General features: G+C 37.9%; 3 protein-coding genes and 1 long non-coding RNA gene across 7 annotated transcripts in view; 3 read left to right on the top strand and 1 right to left on the bottom strand.

The window, feature by feature from the left end:
* LOC107739561 (peptide-N(4)-(N-acetyl-beta-glucosaminyl)asparagine amidase) overlaps nucleotides 1–5,306 on the bottom strand; it is a 9,685-nt gene extending 4,379 nt beyond the window's left edge. Inside the window, exons 1-8 of the mRNA XM_016551719.1 lie at nucleotides 4,920–5,306; nucleotides 4,558–4,672; nucleotides 3,431–3,652; nucleotides 3,046–3,208; nucleotides 2,629–2,848; nucleotides 1,939–2,060; nucleotides 1,605–1,861; nucleotides 1,329–1,505 (exon numbers count right to left, since the gene is read on the bottom strand). Of these exons, the coding sequence (XP_016407205.1) occupies nucleotides 1,329–1,505; nucleotides 1,605–1,861; nucleotides 1,939–2,060; nucleotides 2,629–2,848; nucleotides 3,046–3,208; nucleotides 3,431–3,652; nucleotides 4,558–4,672; nucleotides 4,920–5,020 (1,377 nt within the window). The 5' untranslated portion in view covers nucleotides 5,021–5,306. The remainder of the gene's footprint in view (nucleotides 1–1,328; nucleotides 1,506–1,604; nucleotides 1,862–1,938; nucleotides 2,061–2,628; nucleotides 2,849–3,045; nucleotides 3,209–3,430; nucleotides 3,653–4,557; nucleotides 4,673–4,919) is intronic.
* Nucleotides 5,307–6,076: 770 nt separating this feature from the next.
* On the top strand, nucleotides 6,077–7,795 carry LOC107739636 (nuclear transport factor 2-like). 4 transcript variants are annotated; one of them, XM_016551803.1, is made up of 5 exons: nucleotides 6,077–6,184; nucleotides 6,374–6,537; nucleotides 6,715–6,786; nucleotides 6,858–6,956; nucleotides 7,557–7,795. In XM_016551803.1, the coding sequence occupies exons 2-5, from the start codon at nucleotides 6,439–6,441 to the stop codon at nucleotides 7,671–7,673; spliced, it is 387 nt and encodes a 128-aa protein (XP_016407289.1). In that variant the 5' UTR covers nucleotides 6,077–6,184; nucleotides 6,374–6,438; the 3' UTR covers nucleotides 7,674–7,795. The 4 variants fall into 4 exon arrangements, with proteins under 4 accessions (XP_016407289.1, XP_016407288.1, XP_016407286.1 ...); XM_016551802.1 differs by having other exon boundaries at nucleotides 6,077–6,206; XM_016551800.1 differs by having other exon boundaries at nucleotides 6,078–6,184; nucleotides 6,361–6,537.
* Nucleotides 7,796–9,635: 1,840 nt separating this feature from the next.
* Nucleotides 9,636–15,858, top strand: LOC107739560 (ADNP homeobox protein 2-like). Its single transcript, XM_016551718.1, has 4 exons — nucleotides 9,636–9,856; nucleotides 11,880–11,997; nucleotides 12,137–12,229; nucleotides 12,350–15,858. Exons 2-4 carry the CDS (start codon nucleotides 11,890–11,892, stop codon nucleotides 14,990–14,992), a joined length of 2,844 nt encoding a protein of 947 aa, XP_016407204.1. The 5' UTR covers nucleotides 9,636–9,856; nucleotides 11,880–11,889; the 3' UTR covers nucleotides 14,993–15,858.
* A 1,203-nt stretch (nucleotides 15,859–17,061) lies between these two features.
* LOC107739634 (uncharacterized) lies at nucleotides 17,062–17,867 on the top strand. Its single transcript, XR_001640016.1, has 3 exons — nucleotides 17,062–17,179; nucleotides 17,429–17,605; nucleotides 17,785–17,867. It is a non-coding gene; the product is annotated as an uncharacterized LOC107739634 (long non-coding RNA).
* Nucleotides 17,868–18,046: the final 179 nt, after the last annotated feature.

Genomic DNA, 18,046 nt, shown 5'->3' with positions numbered 1-18,046 from the left:
ATGTTTTATGACTCTCAAAGCCGTGATTCCCATTCACTTCCATTATAAGACTGACAGACTGCAACGGTTTGAGTTAAAAATCTTCGTTTGTGTTCTACTGAAGAAACAAAGTCACCTACATCTTGGATGCCCTGGGGGTAAGCAGATAAACATCAAATTTTCATTTTTGGGTGAACTATCCCTTTAATGTAGTACACATTTTGAAGGTTCATTAACCTCTATGGAATGTTATACAATTTTATTCTGTACTACCCCTGTTGAATGAATAAATAGGCACAAGTAGTTCATCCAAAAATGTTGTCATCATTTACTCACCCTTATGTCACTGCAAACCTGAATGACTTTCTTTCTTGTTCCTGTATCCAGTTTCGGACAAAAGGACAATAATACCACAACAGTAGTCCATATAACATTGCTGTGAAAGAGCAGTGTTATTCATGTCAGTTACAAATTGACTTTTTTTCCTTTCCCAGGTACAATCACCCAGAGAAGCTTCTGGAGACCAGAAGAGGGCGTTGTGGGGAATGGGCCAACTGTTTCACGCTGCTCTGCCGAGCTTTAGGCCTTGAGGCCAGATACATCTGGGACAGCACAGGTACAAATCTTACAGCATTACTGTACCACAATGATATAATTTGTGAATAGAAACACTCAGTTTGGTCCTGCTTTCAGATCACGTGTGGACGGAGGTGTATTCTCAGTCGCAGCATCGCTGGCTACACTGTGACCCTTGTGAAAACACATGCGATAAACCCCTCCTGTATGAAGTCGGCTGGGGGAAGAAACTCTCCTACATCCTGGCATTCTCTAAGGACCAGGTTGTGGATGTGACATGGAGGTACTCCTGTAAACACCCAGAGGTCCTTTCCAGACGCACACAGATTCAGGAGACATGGCTGCTGCCTACGCTTAACGGTCTCAACGCTGCGGTACGTTTCTCATTTTCATGTACTCTTCCAAAGTGCAGCTCCTTTCATTTTTGCCTCAAACAAATGAATCTGACTGTCATTACCGCTTCACACCTGTAGAGGCAGCAGTCTCTAGGAGCAGAGAGGAAGCAGCAGCTGTTGCAAAGACTGCTGGTGGAGCTGGTAGAGTTTATTTCTCCAAAGACTCCTACATCTGGAGAGCTGGGAAGTCGCGTCTCAGGATCTCTGGCTTGGAGGGTGGCTCGAGGGGAGTCTGGGGCAAGTGACACTGAAGGGGTGAGATGCTTGTCTATAGAACTCATTTTTACTGATTATGCCATTGGAGTGAGATATATACAGTATATGTATCACTCCAATGGCATAATCAGTAAAAATTACTTTTATAGATGAGCATCTCACCCCTTCAGTGTTACTTGCTCCAGTCTCCCCTCGAACCACCCTCCAAGCCAGAGATCCTGAGATGCGACCTCCCAGCTCTCCAGAAGTAGAAGTTTTGGGAGAAATAAACTCCACCAGCTCTACCAGGAGTCTTTGCAACAGCTGCTGCTTCCTCTCTGCTCCTAGAGACTGCTGCCTCTAAAGGTATGAAGTGGTAATGACAGTCAGATTCATTTATTCGAGGCAATAATGAAAGGAGCTGCACTTTGGATGAGGGCATGAAAATGACAAACGTACCGTAGCGTTGAGACCGTTAAGCTTATGAAGCAGCCATGTCTCCTGTACCTGTGTGCGTCTGGAAAGGACCTCTGGGTGTTTACAGGAGTACCTCCATGTCACATCCACAACCTGGTCCTTAGAGAATGCCAGGATGTAGGAGAGTTTCTTCCCCCAGCCGACTTCATACAGGAGGGGTTTATCGCATGTGTTCTCACAAGGGTCACAGTGTAGCCAGCGACGCTGTGACTGAGAATACACCTCAGTCCACACGTGATCTGAAAGCAGGACAAAACTGAGTTTTTCTATTCCCAAATTATATCATTGTGGTACAGTAATGCTGTAAGATTTGTACCTGTGCTGTCCCAGATATATCTGGCCTCGAGGCCTAAGGCTCGGCAGAGCAGCGTGAAACAATTGGCCCATTCCCCACAACGCCCTTTCCTGGTCTCCAGAAGCTTCTCTGGGTGATTGTACCTGGGAAAGGGAAAAAAAGTTAATTTGCAACTGTATTGACATGAATAACATTGCTCTTTCAGAGTCACATGGACTACTTTTGTGCTATTGTTGTAATTTTGATGCAGAATACAGGATAGAAAGTCATACAGATTTGCAATGACATAAGGGTGAGTAAATTATGACAACATTTTTGGGTGAACTATTCCTTTATGCCTATTTATTAAAGGGGTCATATGACGTTGCTAAAAAAGAACATTATTTTGTGTATTTGGTGTAATGAAATGTGTTTATGTGGTTTAAGGTTAAAAAACACCTTTCAAGCGTGTGACGGAAATGTTACGCCCCTACCATACTGTGATGCCGTGTCCCGGAATGACGAGACAAAAACATTAAAACCCATTACAAACGAGGCAACACTCCAAAGAGAAAGGAAAACTTGAAATCGCATCATATGACCCCTTTAATTCGATAGGGAGAATACAGAATAAAATTGCATAAAAATCCATAGAGGATATTGAACCTTCAAGATATGTACTACATTGATTGACAGTGTAGCTTGCTGATAGTAATGAAAAAGCCGATGTACCTTGGGAATCTAGTGGAGAGTTGGCAGGTGTGACAGTAGTGGTTCTCTACACGGCCTGCATCCCAGCGTAGGTCATCATTTGAGGGGGGGAGGGATCCAGAAGGCTGGGTTGCACCTCCACATCGGCTGCATGGCAGATTGTCCACCCAGGAAAAGAAGTCCCCTTTGAACCACTGCAACAAGTCTAGAATTAACATGTCCTCCTCACCTAGAGTACACACTGAGAGTGGAACACAACACATAAACATTAGTCTGGTGCCTTAATTTCATCCAGGTTTAAACAGATTTTTCAAAATGTCTTTGTATAAAACTTTTAAATGAGGGGAGTCATTTTTAAAAATCCTATTCTAAAGAGTATCAAAATGTATTTATATAAAACTGTCAAACTGATGTAAAATTATAGCATATCTTGCTAACCTGGATCCGCACCCTTGGCTTGTTTCAAGCGTTCTTTAGCTCTGGTTCTGAGCAGTTCATGAGGTATGCAGTTCAGAGCCTTCTGCTGCAATTCAGGGCTCTCGTATATCAACACATGCTGGAAGTTTGACTGCAGAGTCCTAAGAAATGTCACGCTGCTTGACTAATACGCCAGAAAACAAAAAGGAGAAAAGAGTATGAAAATGCTAGAATCAAACATTTATTTTACACATGATTAATTTAGCTGTTTTAAGTGGTAGTGCAGAAAGCTTCAGCAATAAATGGAAAATCAAATTTATTATATCATCCTTAAAAAGAACCTGCAAATAGGACCCTATCCCTATAAAAAGAAAACTGAGAATTAGGAAGAAAAAAAGAGACTCACTGTGAATGGCAGAGCAGCTGGTGCAGGTGTAGGGACGGCAGCGGCAGAAGAAGCGGAGGGTAGTGGTGGTGGGGCAGGACTTGGAGGAACTCTGGCACTTTGTTGGCTGGATGCAGCTTTACTCGCACCAAGTCTCTGGTCCCTTTCAGCTGCAATTGTCTCCCGCACCTGCCTCAGCCTCTCCACAGATGCAGACTTAGGAAACACCAGGTGGGTTTCAGCCTAACATGGACACAAACAAAAAGCAAATCTGACATGTTATGATGCTTGTGTATATATATATATATATATATATATATACTTTATATATACGCTGCCGTTCAAAAGTTTGGGATCAGTAAGATTTGTAATGTTTTTTTAAATAAGTCTCTTCTGCTCATCATGGCTGCAATTATTTGATCAGAAATGCAGAAAAAACAGTAATATTGTGATTTTTTTTTTTGCAATTTAAAATAATGGTTTTCTATTTAATATACTTTAAAATATAATTAATTCCTGTGATGCAAAGTTAAATTTTCAGCATCATTACTCCAGTCTTCAGTGTCACATGACCCTTCAGAAATCATTCTAATATGCTGATGTTGGAAACAGTTGTGCTGCTTAATATTTTTTTGGAACTTGATACCTTTTTTTAGGATTCTTTGATGAATAAAAAGTTAAAAAGAACAGCATTTATTCAAAATAAAAATCTTTTGTAACAATATAAACTACCATTCAAAAGTTTGGGGTCAGTAATTTTATTTATTTATTTTTTATTTTTTGAAAGAAATGAATGCTTTTATTCATCAAGGAAGTGTTAATTTGATAAAAAGTGATAATAAAGACTTGTATTGTTAGAAAAGATTTACATTTTAAATAAATGCTGTTCTTTCTATTAATCAAATAATCCTGAAAAAAGTATCACAGGTTCCAAAAAATATTAAGCAGCACAACTGTTTCCAACATTGATAATAAATCAGCATATTAGAATGATTTCTGAAGGATCGTGTGACACTGAAGACTGGAGTAATGATGCTGAAAATTCAGCTTTACATCACAGAAATAAATTATATTTTAAAGTATATTAAAATAGAAAACCATTATTTCTGTATTTTTGATATTTAAATGGTCATATGCAGGGCACCAACCTCCTCAAATCCCATCTCAAAGAGACATTCAACTGCTCCTTTGACAGGTAGAAGTTTGGTGGAAAATGTTGGGTTTCCGATACGGATTGATCTGTATTTATCCTCATTTGGGTTTCTACAAAGCACACATACACAAAAATCAAACCAGACCCTGAAAATTGCTGAAGAATGCGATAGAAATCATACGTAGCCTACAGATCGCGTACAATATGATGAATGTAGAATAAGGAATTCAAAAAACAAGATGGTTGGACAGACTGTCTGATAGACCGCATACCTACATACAGAAGAGACTGCCAGTTCCAATAATCAGGCATAACAACATTCCACCCGGCACTGTGTGTCCGGAGCACTTCACTTACCTAAGAATATTGTCCGCGTATGTAATGAGTAATTTAGAAACATCCAAAAACACTTCTGTGGGATTTTCACACAAAGCAGTGACTCCTTGAGACCCAGACATGGTTATACATTTAACTTCTATTAATACATCCGCGAAAAACAACACGTAACAGTCTTCTACTGAAAGTTGCGAATTTCTAGCTGTCCGTTTTGTGCCTGGTAGATATATTCTGGAAAGAAATACTGTCGATTATGTTCTTTTGTTGTTTAATTTTTCATATAACCATAAAATAAATTAAAACCCTTTAAACATATTTTAAGTGCACGTTTTGGTACAACAGAACCGTCTGCATGCAGTCATAGCTAGACAGGCGATCCCAGAGCCCTAAACAAGCGACTTCAGAAATGATGGCATAATAAAAGTTTTTTTAAAAGTCCTTACCGGCGTCCGCTATTTTATTATTATTTTATTAATTTACAGTTGTTACATTGTGCTTGACATCAAAACACAAGATAAGGCGTACATTTCACAGGATATAAATATACTATATAATACAACAATTATAATAATTGTATAAAATATTGCGATAAAAATAATAACATGTTTTAAAAATGTACAAAATATTGCTAAAGCTAATAAATACAAATACAAGTACAGAGATATATTTATATACAAATATAGAGATAATAAAGCTTTCAAAGAATGAACGGATAGACATTGAATTGAAAATATGTGTACATAGGTGAACTACTGACATGAATGGATATGTACAATAATGAATAGAACATTTAATAATAATGACACACGCCCTGTTTTTGCTTTTATATTGATACAAAATGCTCCAATATTGTTTGAGGTCGAAAAATGTTTACATTCGATGTGTAAATCCATTTCCTTTTTTATGTCTATAATATCGTTACTATTACTATGAAGCGAAGTTAAATATTTTTCTGTTTTTAATTAATATTATTATTATACTTTTTGTTTGCATAACTTAATTTAAACCCTAACAAACTGTAAAGTGTTGTTCTTTTTATTGTGAATTAACAATTGTTCTTTTGTCTAGTGTTTATATTCACATGCATATAATTGTTGTTATAAAAAAATCTTAGCAAGCATCGGTTGTGCACTCGTTTCGTATGACCAAAAAATGAATCCAATTTCCCCAACTTCTGAACTGATCTGATTCACCTACTCTCCTAACAGCTGATCTCAGATCTGCCGGTAACTCTTTCATCGCTGCTTCTTGTTCCGGCCAATAAGGCGCGAAGTTACACAGCCCAGGTAGCGTTGCCATCACATCGAGGTGGTCATTTTTAAGTTTGAAAATAATATCTACATCAAGAATATTTTAAACACGATATTATTTAGAATTACTATTTGATCAGACTATATGGTATATTTAATAAGATATATGATATACTTTCGTTTACCTTTGTGATCAAACAGTTAATTTACAGCGTTTGTTTGCAGAATCGGCTACACGTGGGAATTTGTCTGTTCAAAGTTACACAGGATCTTTAATACGGCGAAAAGCAATGGCAGAAAAACCGATGTGGGAGCAAATCGGCAGTGGATTCGTGCAACACTATTATCAGCAGTTTGATACAGACCGCGTGAAGCTCTCCGAACTGTATGTAAGTGAATTATTGCGAGTAAAATGACTGACAGCGAACGCGGGATGAGTTTAGGTTCCGAAGCCGTATTATTTTGTTTTAATCTATCCTTATTGTGTTTTAGCTGTAGAATATTTTGTTTTAGTACTCCATTCTAAACCTGTATATAAATTATGATATCACACTTTTCTCCTCTAGACCGATGCTTCCTGTTTGACATGGGAAGGAGAGGGATTTCAAGGGAAGAGTGCAATCATGACCAAACTAAGTGTAAGTTAACTTCTTTTACAGCTGTCATACTGTCTTCCTGGTTACGTCTAACAGAATGTGCCTGTTTGCAGAGCCTTCCCTTTCAGAGCATTCAGCACAGCATCACCGCTCAGGACCATCATCCCACTCCAGACAGCTGTGTCATGAGTATGGTCATGGGCCAGCTCAAAGTAAGACTGCATTTATTAAAACAGATCTGTTTCATCAGACAGCTGTCAAAATTTAGATTTAAATAGTAGATTTATGTATTTTTGTTCAATGACAATGATATCTGTGCTGTTATATGTCTTAAAGGAATAGTTCACCCAAAAATGAAAATCTGCTCTAAATGTACTCACCCTCAGGACATGCAAAATGGACATGAGTTTGTTTCTTCATCGGAACAGATTTGGGGAAATTTAGTATTACATCACTTGCTCACCAATGGATCCTCTGCAGTGAATGGGTGCCGTCAGAATGAGAGTCCAAACAGCTGATAAAAACATAACAATAATCCACATGACTCACAATGAAGTTAAAACGCCTCAAAGACATGAATTGATTGACAAAAGGATTACTTGTGGATTATTGTGGTGTTTTTATCAGCTGATCCAAGTCATGTAATGCTAAATTTCTCCAGATCTGTTCTGATGAATAAACAAACTCATCTAAATCTTGAATGGCCAAGGGTGAGTACATTTTCAGCAAATTGTAATGATTGCGTGAGCTATTCCTTTTAATATGACTGTAAAAAAAACAAACTTTAATATTGTTTTTGTATAATTTTACAGGCTGATCAAGACCAAGTTATGGGCTTTCAGCAAGTCTTCTTGCTGAAGAATGTAGATAACAAATGGGTCTGCACCAATGACATGTTCCGATTAGCTCTTCATAACTTTGGAGCATAGTATGTAGTATTTACAGTCCATGCAACTTTTGTATCTGGAGTATGGTTTCACATTTCACATTCCGAACAGTTTTCGTCCTATTTTGCCAAGGATCTTGAAGGTTCATGATCATCTCCAGAAAAAGACATGTTAGAAACAACTGATTATAATAATCATAATTTGTATGTTATGGCATGCACTGTTTGAAAACAACATCAGTTTGATAATAAATCTCCTGTTAGTACAATCCATCTTTGAATGCCTATGCATCATTGTTTTAGTAAAATGTCTTTGTTCCTGATTTATGATAATCTAAATAATAAAAAAACTGATTTTACATTAGTGAAACAATCAAGACCATGATAAAAGTATGAATACTATTGAGAAAATGGCATCAGGAAAGGAAAACGTTGGTGTCAGTTTATACAGGTCCTGACTATTTGCCTCAGAGGGTCAATAAAGTTCATATGAAAACATTTGTAAACCAAATAGTTCTGGTACTGGGTGCCGATTGGTCAATAAAGTTTAGTCAAATTAAGTGGTGTATTGTCATTTCTGTGTTGTATGCCACAGGAAGAAACAAAATACAATGTCTGTGGAAACATTTTACATACAACAGGTTCAAGACTAACAATTTCAATTTCAAATACAAGTACGTACAAGATAAATACACCACAAAGTGTCTTTTCACCTATTTGCTGTGTATATCACTGCACAGCACCCATAGAGGGCGTTTGTATTTTGAGTTAAGTGGTCAGTTTGCGACATTAAGTTCAATTGTTGGTCGAATGTTGTTTTGCAATATAAATAGGACAGAATTCACCAAACTGTATTTCAACACGCAGCAAAATACGAAACTTCTTCACATGCTTGTATTCTCACTCGGATTCATTTTAATAGAAGTAAATGAAGCACAAGTTTAATGTGGCTATGCCATTTTAGTTATGAACTTTATCTTGTAGTGGAAGGATGACACTTGAATTTGCTTAATATTTGAATTAATATTTAATAAGTATAATATAAGTACTTAATTTTTTGAACAACATTAGTTAATCTTCTAAAACATTAAGAATGAAAATTATTTTACGTATAACATAAAATTGCACAACTTGCTAGGTTAGTACTATTTTAGCCACTAGGAAATCAAAATACTCCAGATTTTCTAAGAAAATCAGCCACTTTATCACCCGTGGCCTGACAACCCTTAGAAAACTGCACACAAGGTCTCCGATATAAAGAACAATCTGTGAACTAATTAGTTAATTTTGGTGCAACGTACGGAGCATGTTACAATGATCGCAATCATTATACAATATTGGGTCATTGCATACAAAAAAAATCCCATGATTGCTGAAATTTGCATTATTTATAAATATTTTTACATTGGATTGACATAATTTGAAATTTTAAAAATGCGAACAAAATTGTTGTGATCAAAACATTCATTAAAACAAAATGGCTTCACATGTATTGTCTAAAAGTAACTTTTTGTCATGCTTTAAAAAACACATGTGAATCGTTAAAAATTCCATGCACCGTCACTGCAAGTAGCTTTAAGCCGGTTTTTCATAGGCCTTTGATTGTTTAAATTACTTGTTACCCATTGGATGAAGACTAGTGGTGTGATATGACTTCAGCGACAAGACCCCTCCCATCTTGTGCCGTTGCTCAGCAACCAGCTGACTGTCCAAGGGGCCACCTAGTGGCTATGCCTGTGAATTACAAGTAAGTGCGCCCCCTCGTGGCCAGACCACATCTAAGAAAATGCCTCATTATGATGAATATTTGAAAGACTGAAACTAACCACAACTGGACTAGGTCCAACTTAAAATTTAGACACCCCACTCCACGTGATTACCACTGAAAACCAGCAGGGGTGATATCTAAGAAAGTTTTTCCATTTCAAGCATACTGAATTTCGATTGGCCAGGCACGCAGTATGATAATTCTGCCCTGACGTCACTTCCCAGTTGTTCAATGCGCCATTTTCTCGACTCTAAACGGCAAGCACAATAAATGAGTCCTACTTGCAAATATTAATAAATACACTTCATTGCTGTTTCCATAGTTGAGAGCGCAGAATTATTGTTTCAACATCCTACACCGCTTCCACGTCTTCTATCATCGGTTTTGGCAAGCACGCGGATTGGAGAAAGTAGCTAACGTTAAATCCCCTCCCTGAGTCGGTGTGGCGCTGAAAAAAGGTAACGTTAATGTCCTCACAATTCGTTAGCAGTGGGAACATTAGCTTCGGCGTTCAGTTGTTGCGGGTTCGGTATGATCAGGAAGTAGAACGAAGCCCATTAGCCGAAAGCTGCGAAGAGGTTACTTTATGGCATCACTGCGTTATTTAGAATCGCGCGTTCTTGGATGGAATCAGTTGTTTTGCGATTTGAAATGATTCCTGTCGAATTCATGCTGATGTGGGGCGCTCGATACATTACATTTTACCAGTTAAGAGTTATGTTAGACTATTGTTTCGAACATTTCGTGTGCTTTGGCGGGAGTGGATATGTTTGGTCAGCGGTCGCAGTTGATGCTTGCAATAAATAATTACAGCTTGCATTAGATATGCATTTAGGCGCTCACAGGGTATGATAATGTAAACTTGTGCTGTCAGAAAGTGTTGTATTTGACCGATGCAGTCATTGCAATGCGTACATTTAGCATGTGTATAGATAGCATGTCTATTTCCAACATTCGTGAATACAGAGTTGTAGATAATACACGAGGTAGTAGTCCTCCATGTGAGTGATATGTGTTGTATAATTTGCTGCAGTACTGAATTCAACAGATTTTGGTGTTATAATCACTGCACGTTCAACAGGCAAAGATGGGCACCTATGACCCATCATGAACATTATAACCTCTTTCACAACAAAATAAAATAATTAAATTTTGGAGGACTATTAAAGTTATTTTGCACTTCTTTTCATGTCAAGTTCTCCCCCAAATTCATATTAATGCCAAAATCAAATTTTCGTTATTTGAATAATTGAGTAATGGAGATGTGGCGACCATCCAGGGTCAGATATTTATCGGGTCAAAAATGGCAAGCTTCCCTTGATAATTTTAAGGAAACCGATAACATTCATTATAATCATTTTAATATATATATATATATATATATATATCTCACACACACACGTGAGAGGGAGAACATGTGTAACTATTATAGAAATATGTCATTAAAAATGATAATGGCTTTGAAATGTGCCAGACATTTTCATGAAATTAAAATTTATATTAAACTGCTCTTGAATTACAAATTCTGAACCTTGGTGTTTTTTCATGTTGCCACAACATATACTGATATACTATAATATTTACTAATACTAATATACAATTAATTTTAGTTACTATTTGTCGCATAGAAATAGACATTGTTAAAATTCTGGAATCATTTTAAAGGAATGTGTAAATGTATATAAATGAATGCAGTCACAAACAAAATGTAATAATATGTGTGTCTTGAGTTGTAATATGTTTGTCTTGAGTTTATATAAAGAAATATTCCCATTTCTTGGACTTTTGTTTTGGTTACTTTCTAAGGGTTTATGCAAGTGTTTATCTCTAATTTTGATTGATTTAATTAAAGTTTAACAGCCAACATTTTAGGCTTTGCTCACTCTTTTGATTTGTTTATTCAAACCTGAATTGAATGACCAGACTGTTATTTTGCAAGGAATGTATTTGGATTCATTGTTCGGACACTGTAGTCAGTATCCGGTATATCAATGTTGGTTTCCATGGTAATGATGTGGGTGTCAACATGGTGCCCAAAGAGTTTCTACAAAAACTGAGAGTGGCAAGCTGCAAAGGTTTGGAATTTAGTATGGGCGCTAGGGACATGTCCCTACCAATATCCAGAGACTACATAATTGTCTCTAGCAAAAATGAGTCCAGGTTGAAATGCTTTTCCAAAAATTGATTTTGTAGTGTTCAGAATGGTTTTGTACGTGATGGATTTTTTTGTGTTTGTTTTCTGTTCAGTCTGTAAAAACGACAGTGATGCAAGTCAGTGATGCCAGGCAATTAAAAAAAATTCCGCATGTATAATGTGATTTGTTAAGAGGTGCTGTGTGACATACACCTAAAATGCCATTGAGTATTTATTGTAGTCTTGAATAATTATGCTGTATAACTTCAAGACTCTTCAATAAATGAAAATAAAAATCACAAAATAATGACATCATTCAAATGGAAACCAAAGTGATTCTCTTTCAGGTGTAGGACCATGTACCAGTTTCCAGTCAGAGGGTTGGAGAAGATCCGCAGAACAAGGCGAAAAGTGAAAAACATTCTTGGAGAATTTGGACTTGAAGAATGTCTTGGTTTGGGCCAGGTATGTTTGTTTTACAATGTACAATTAAAAATAAAAGAAACTACAACTGAAATTCCATGTCCATGTGTATTAAAATAGCCTTTTACTTAATGTCTTTACATTTGAAATGTTATTTCTCTTTCTCTTTTTTGTTTATCAGGAGCTCCAGGAATTTTACCCCGGGGACAATGTTTTTGATGCCACAGACTGGTGCAGTTTATCTGATGGGTTTGACGGCCGGTGGAAAAAGAAGGTGAACTTAAAATGTCACTTTAGTAAATTAGCTTAGCTTTACTGAGCAAAAATTGTTTAAATAATGAGCATCTCTGAATATTGAATGGCAAATGGCTGAAATTCTGTTTTCCATCCTCAGTGGGAATATCGGACACGAGGATTGTGCTGCACCTTATGCGAGTTCTCTGCAAGATCCTGGCATGCCTACAAAACCCACATTCAGCGCTACCATGATGAAGAAGAGCGTTTGTGCAAGCTTTCAGCATGTACTTCTTGCCCATTTATAGCCCCCCCCAGAGTGGTCTCCAGGCACCTCAAATTGTTCCATGTTGAGGACACAAAGTTAGAAACTCCGACTGTCCCACAGCTGCCTCCAAGGGCTGTAAATGGCACCACGTTTCAGTGCCGAAGATGCCATATACAAGATACTCTTTTGTATAGTGTGAAAAAGCATGTTCTTCTTTATCACTACACTTCCACTTTGAATAAATACGCCGGGCAGAGATCGGAGCGGGAACTTGTGGCCCTAGGAGACAGTTCTCAGAAATTCTTCTGCAAAAAGTGTTACGTATCAGCTGAGACATCCGAACACTTGCTGTATCATCTTCTAACCTCAGAAAAGCACAAAGAACTGGATGTTCATATCAGAGCTCTAATTTTTGAAACAGAAAGTAAGAAACAGTACCCTGCTCTAGCAATGAAAACGCAAAGCACTCCTGCTGTCTTGATGATGAAAGATCAGCCAGCTGTGACCGCTACACTGGCCACTGGTGGAGTTACAGGACCAGGACATGGTGGTTCTGCAGTCATTGCTGCCCCTGGAACCAGCCAGGCGTTTCTCCCAACTCAAGCTTCTGCTCTGGTTCAGCTTGCAAGCGCTGAGGCGAAGGGTTTACTGAGGCCTGGAGTCCCACTGTCTTTTCAGAACACCCAAATGACCAGACCTGCCGTGCCTCCTGCTCCTAGCGGCATGCCTCCCAATCAGGTGTCTGTCAGAGTAGGCCTACCTAGCCAGTCACCACTGCAACCAGTTTCCCGCCAAATTGTCTTACCGCCAGGTGTTTGCCTTAATGTACCTGCTGTTAGGCCACCGGCACCTCAGTCCTTCACTGCTAATCCAAGAATGCCCCTAAATCAACCCGCTTCTGGAGGCACCATGATAACCTCTCAATCCCTTCTGAGCCATTTGATCCCCACTGGCAACAAAGTCGACGGCTTGCCCACCTACACTCTTGCACCTTTGCAGGTCCTATCGGTCCAAGGAAATAACTCCCAAGGAGTCAGCAAACCCCCCTTGCCTGCATCCCAGAACAACCCACCTGTACAGCAAAACAAACAAAACAGCTCTTTGCCGGCCCCCAAGCAAACCAAGAAGTGGATCACGTGTCCTATTTGTAATGAGCTCTTCCCGTCTGATATCTATGAGTCCCATCCAGAGGTTCACAAAGAGGCAGCTCAAATGCCCAAGATTGGTCTAGCTGCTCGTGCTCCATTTTTGAAAAAGATGCCAGACAAGACAGTGAAATGCCTGACATGTAAGATCTTGATTTCAGAAAAGGGAGTCTTTGAACACCTGCTTCATGGCATGAACTGCTTGTTCTGTTCGGGGCTCTTCTACTCCATCAAGCAGCTTGTCGACCATATCCAGATGGAACATAATGTGAACCGAAAGAGCAACTGTGACTTCATGAGGCGTGAATACCGACTCTATACTGATGATTCGGGGAATCTGCTTTTCCCTTACTTCGACATCAGGACCACGGCTCCTAAACTAATTATGGGTGAAAAGGAGCTCAATCTTGCATTGGTCACAAGCTCCCTCGATCTGATCTTTGTGAAGATGTTGCCCAACAATCCTCTGGCTATTAGCAAGCTGTCCACACCATGCAACATGCCCACACCCAAGCCTGACAGCACAGAGTGCCCCTTCTGCTCAGAGAAGCTTCTGAACAAGGAATGCTATCAAATGCACCTCAAAGAGAAGCATTTCATTGTGCCCACTCTGCATGCTATACTTAAAACCCCATCGTACAGATGCCTCTACTGTGGTGGTGTGTACACTGGGAAAACCACTACCAAGGCCATCATTGTCCACTTGGCTAAATGTCGCAGTGCACCGAAGAGTCTCAAGGATAGTGATAAACTGAATTTAGGATTAGCTGTTACTCCTAGAGCAAACCGAGCAGTTGTATCATACCCAGCTCATCCAAAACAAATCATTGGTCCAACCCCGACTGCAGTTCAAGCTTCTGTTCCTGCCATGCAGCTACCAGAAACTGAAGCAGAGGTGCAGAGCAAGCTGCGCCTTGAAATAGCCTTCAGAGAAGCTATGGAGGCGAATAGGAGAGAGCGGGAGGAACGGTTGGCAAGGAAGAGAAAACTTGAGCGAGATAGGTTGGCTGGTCTGACCGTCCCCTCACCTGAAGCAGTAGTCGATCCTTCCGTACAATTAGCATTGGATCCTGCCGGAATGGAGTTGAGCTCTTTTGAAGACCGTCGTGAGTTTGTCAATAAGTACTTTAATACACAGCCTTACCCGCTCAAGAAGGAGATTATTGCCCTGAGTAGCCGCTTGCTGCTTAACAAAACTGACATTGCTTGCCAGGTTAGCTCAAAGCGTACCAGATGTCTGAAGAACATACAGAAAACTAAGGCTGTGGTACTTTTAGGCTTCAATATGACAGAGCTGATGAAATTGAAGCATAATCTCCTCATCCCAGAGATTGAGCCGGAGAAGTTGATCACCGTGACAGACACCGAGATGGAGGACCTCCAAGAGTAGCTTCACATTAGTAATAAAGACAAGGAGGAGTTGAAAGCAAATTGTACTGAGAGCCTAAACCGTTACGTGTTCCTTGAAACAATGCAAAATATGTTCCATTCTCACCGAAACTAGTGTTAAACTGTTAACCAAGAAGAACTTGAGAGATTGAAACAAGCGAAAATGTGTTTGATTTTAGGCTGCTGTTCATAAACTTGTGTGAATACTTTTGTTTTGTTTCCTATTAACCATTTTAAAGTATACATCCATTACTTTTCACTGAGGCATCACTTCACGCTAGGTCCATGTAAAAATAGATGTTTGTAGTCCATTTATAGCTCTAGGGTTGAAAACGTTTGTGTGATTATACTTTTCATATTTGCCAAATGTCATAAACTATTTTTTGTGACATTCTTTATATATTTGTTGGAATGTAAGACTTTATGAGGTTACCTGTTTCCATTTTGTTTTAGACCATGTATCTTTCTGTTAATCAGTTCCATTTGTTAAATTTCTATTTTGCTTGCCTTATACTTTTATAAATATGGTATATTCAAACTATTGTTTTGATCAGATTTTTTGCCAAAAATGTTTTCTCTTATAATATGAAGTAATGCTGCTTACCCAAGTGACATCCTCTCAACTGATACTTGTTGATAAGAGTGGAGCTTTGCAGAGGAGTTTGATTTGGATGCAGTTAATTTCAATTGTATTATGATTGTAAGCATCAGGATATCTTGTAAATTCTTGAGTTCCTATTTTATTCCTGTTCATTATAAATAAAATAGATAAAATAAAACTGTTCAGTATAGTAAACAATAACATCTAAGCTTACAAAATTAAAGCTGTGTAAATAAATTAAAGCATATATACATACAACTGCACTTCTTTCAATTGTATGTTCATGTGTCGTAATGGCCCTTGTCAAACCTCAAGCTTTATTGTCATTATCAGAGAACAAAATGTGTCAGTTAACCAGTATGTAGTTTATTTAAACTAGTATTTATTTACAGTACACAAATGGGGAAAATATACCTTCATTGTTGTGAGCATAAATCTAATTTGAAGAACTAAAATGTTCTCAATATTTACTTGCTGACACATTTTTCATGCTGCCAGTTAAATTTTAAGAGTATTCTGTCGTAAGATATATGACTAAAAACGCTCTATGGATATGTTTTGACTAGTAAATATATTGGTTGTTAACGTTTACATGTCCGAAGACATTTTTTTTTTTTTTTGGATTTATCAAGATATACACTTTCCTTCATACATTAATACACCTACATTGAACCTAAAATGTTGAAGATAAAAGTCCATGGACAAAATTTCTTTAAAGTTTATCCATTTCTAAGTACCTTTTTGCTTTCTCAGCTTAATGTTAAATGGTCTTAAATTAATGTAAGATTTAAATGGTACATGAATTTTTAAAAGTATAAACATTATAACATAAAATGAGTTCACAATGGCTGAATACATGGTGATTATAAAACAAATAGCAAAGTATTTAACATATTTTGCCATAACACTTAATTGATGTGCATATTTGTTTGTGATTAAGGGCAAATAAGTGAAGTTGACGCATCTTAAGTCTAATTCCTCAATGACTCTTTGAATACATTATAATAATAATAATAATAAAAAAATTCTCTATTGTAGACTTCAGAGTGTTTATCATAGGGAAAAGAGAATCTGAAAACTGCACAGTGGCCTGCCAGAAACAGTTGTTCAAAATATAACAGAGAAAGAATTCAATTTATAGAATCATTAAGACATTGTCATTTAATTGGAATTAATGACCTGTCAGTAATAAGTATATTTTGTAAAGCACAGAAAGAGACAAGGGTTTATAAGGGAAACAGGGTTGTTCAACAGAATATAGGCCAGTATCAAAGCGTTTTTTTTAATTCCCAGTCAACGCTTCACACTCCTGTCCAGTTGGTGGCGGTAAATGCACCATCTTAGCTGTTTTGCCACGCGCAATAAAGCATCCAAAAAGAAGAAGAAGACTTCAGAGAATATGAAAACACTCTCTAAATGACATAATGTTGCACACTCCTGTACAGTAGGTGGCGGTATGCACCTAAAAGTTGTTTTCAATCCGCCATTAACCAAAAGAAGAAGAAGACGACGACGACGAAGACTTCAGATCTAATAAACGGACAACACACACTTAATCTAAAGGACAAGGTTATTTTAAATTGTGAGGTAAGGTTTACATTCCCCTTTAAAAGTTTTTCTCCTTTTTCATTGCTCTAATATTTCACTGAAGAAAACTTCTGTTGGTGTGAGCTATTATTTTCTAGAATTCCGAGCTAATTGCTAATGAGAAACCAACGTGTGAAATGTAAACAATTAGTATCGCATCCTATTTTATAACGTTTGAACAGTTTAGTAAAACAATGCGTGCGGTTCTCGAGCAAATGAATTTGACGACAACCTCGTGTGTCTTTTTAGAAGTGTGTTTGGATCTCCCTCAAAATGTCGTACATGCTCCCTCATCTTCACAATGGCTGGCAAGTGGACCAGGCTATTTTATCAGAGGAAGACCGTGTGATTGTTATACGATTCGGCCACGATTGGGACCCTACGTGTATGAAAATGGATGAAGTGTTGTACAGCATCGCCGAAAAGGTATTACAGCGTCCTAATATTCAACCACCGAACTGAACGTGAACACGTCAGATCAGCTGTTATGTGTGGTGTATGAATATGTTTAGCTGATCTTTCATTACACCAATGCTTTGGGCATAATTATGTATATTAGTGTTAGTCTATCAATGTTTTATGTCTAATATCACGTGTTTCCTCAGGTGAAGAATTTTGCAGTCATTTATCTTGTGGATATCACCGAAGTGCCAGATTTCAACAAGATGTATGAGTTGTATGATCCTTGCACAGTCATGTTCTTTTTCAGGTAAGTCTTCAGGTAGTATAATGACTACAGCAGGTCAATTTATCCATTGTATTCAGCCAAGTCCGTCATCAGTTCAACATATGATCATTTATTTAAAGGGATACTCAACCCAAAAAAGTAATAATCCACGTATTTAAATTTTATTGCTTTAGATGTTA

This window comes from Sinocyclocheilus rhinocerous, unplaced genomic scaffold (assembly GCF_001515625.1).
Source record: "Sinocyclocheilus rhinocerous isolate Xijiao unplaced genomic scaffold, SAMN03320098_v1.1 scaffold314, whole genome shotgun sequence".
Taxonomy (NCBI): domain Eukaryota; kingdom Metazoa; phylum Chordata; class Actinopteri; order Cypriniformes; family Cyprinidae; genus Sinocyclocheilus; species Sinocyclocheilus rhinocerous.
The sequence above is the reverse complement of the archived record's forward strand: the minus strand, read 5'-3'. Positions and strand labels throughout refer to the sequence as shown.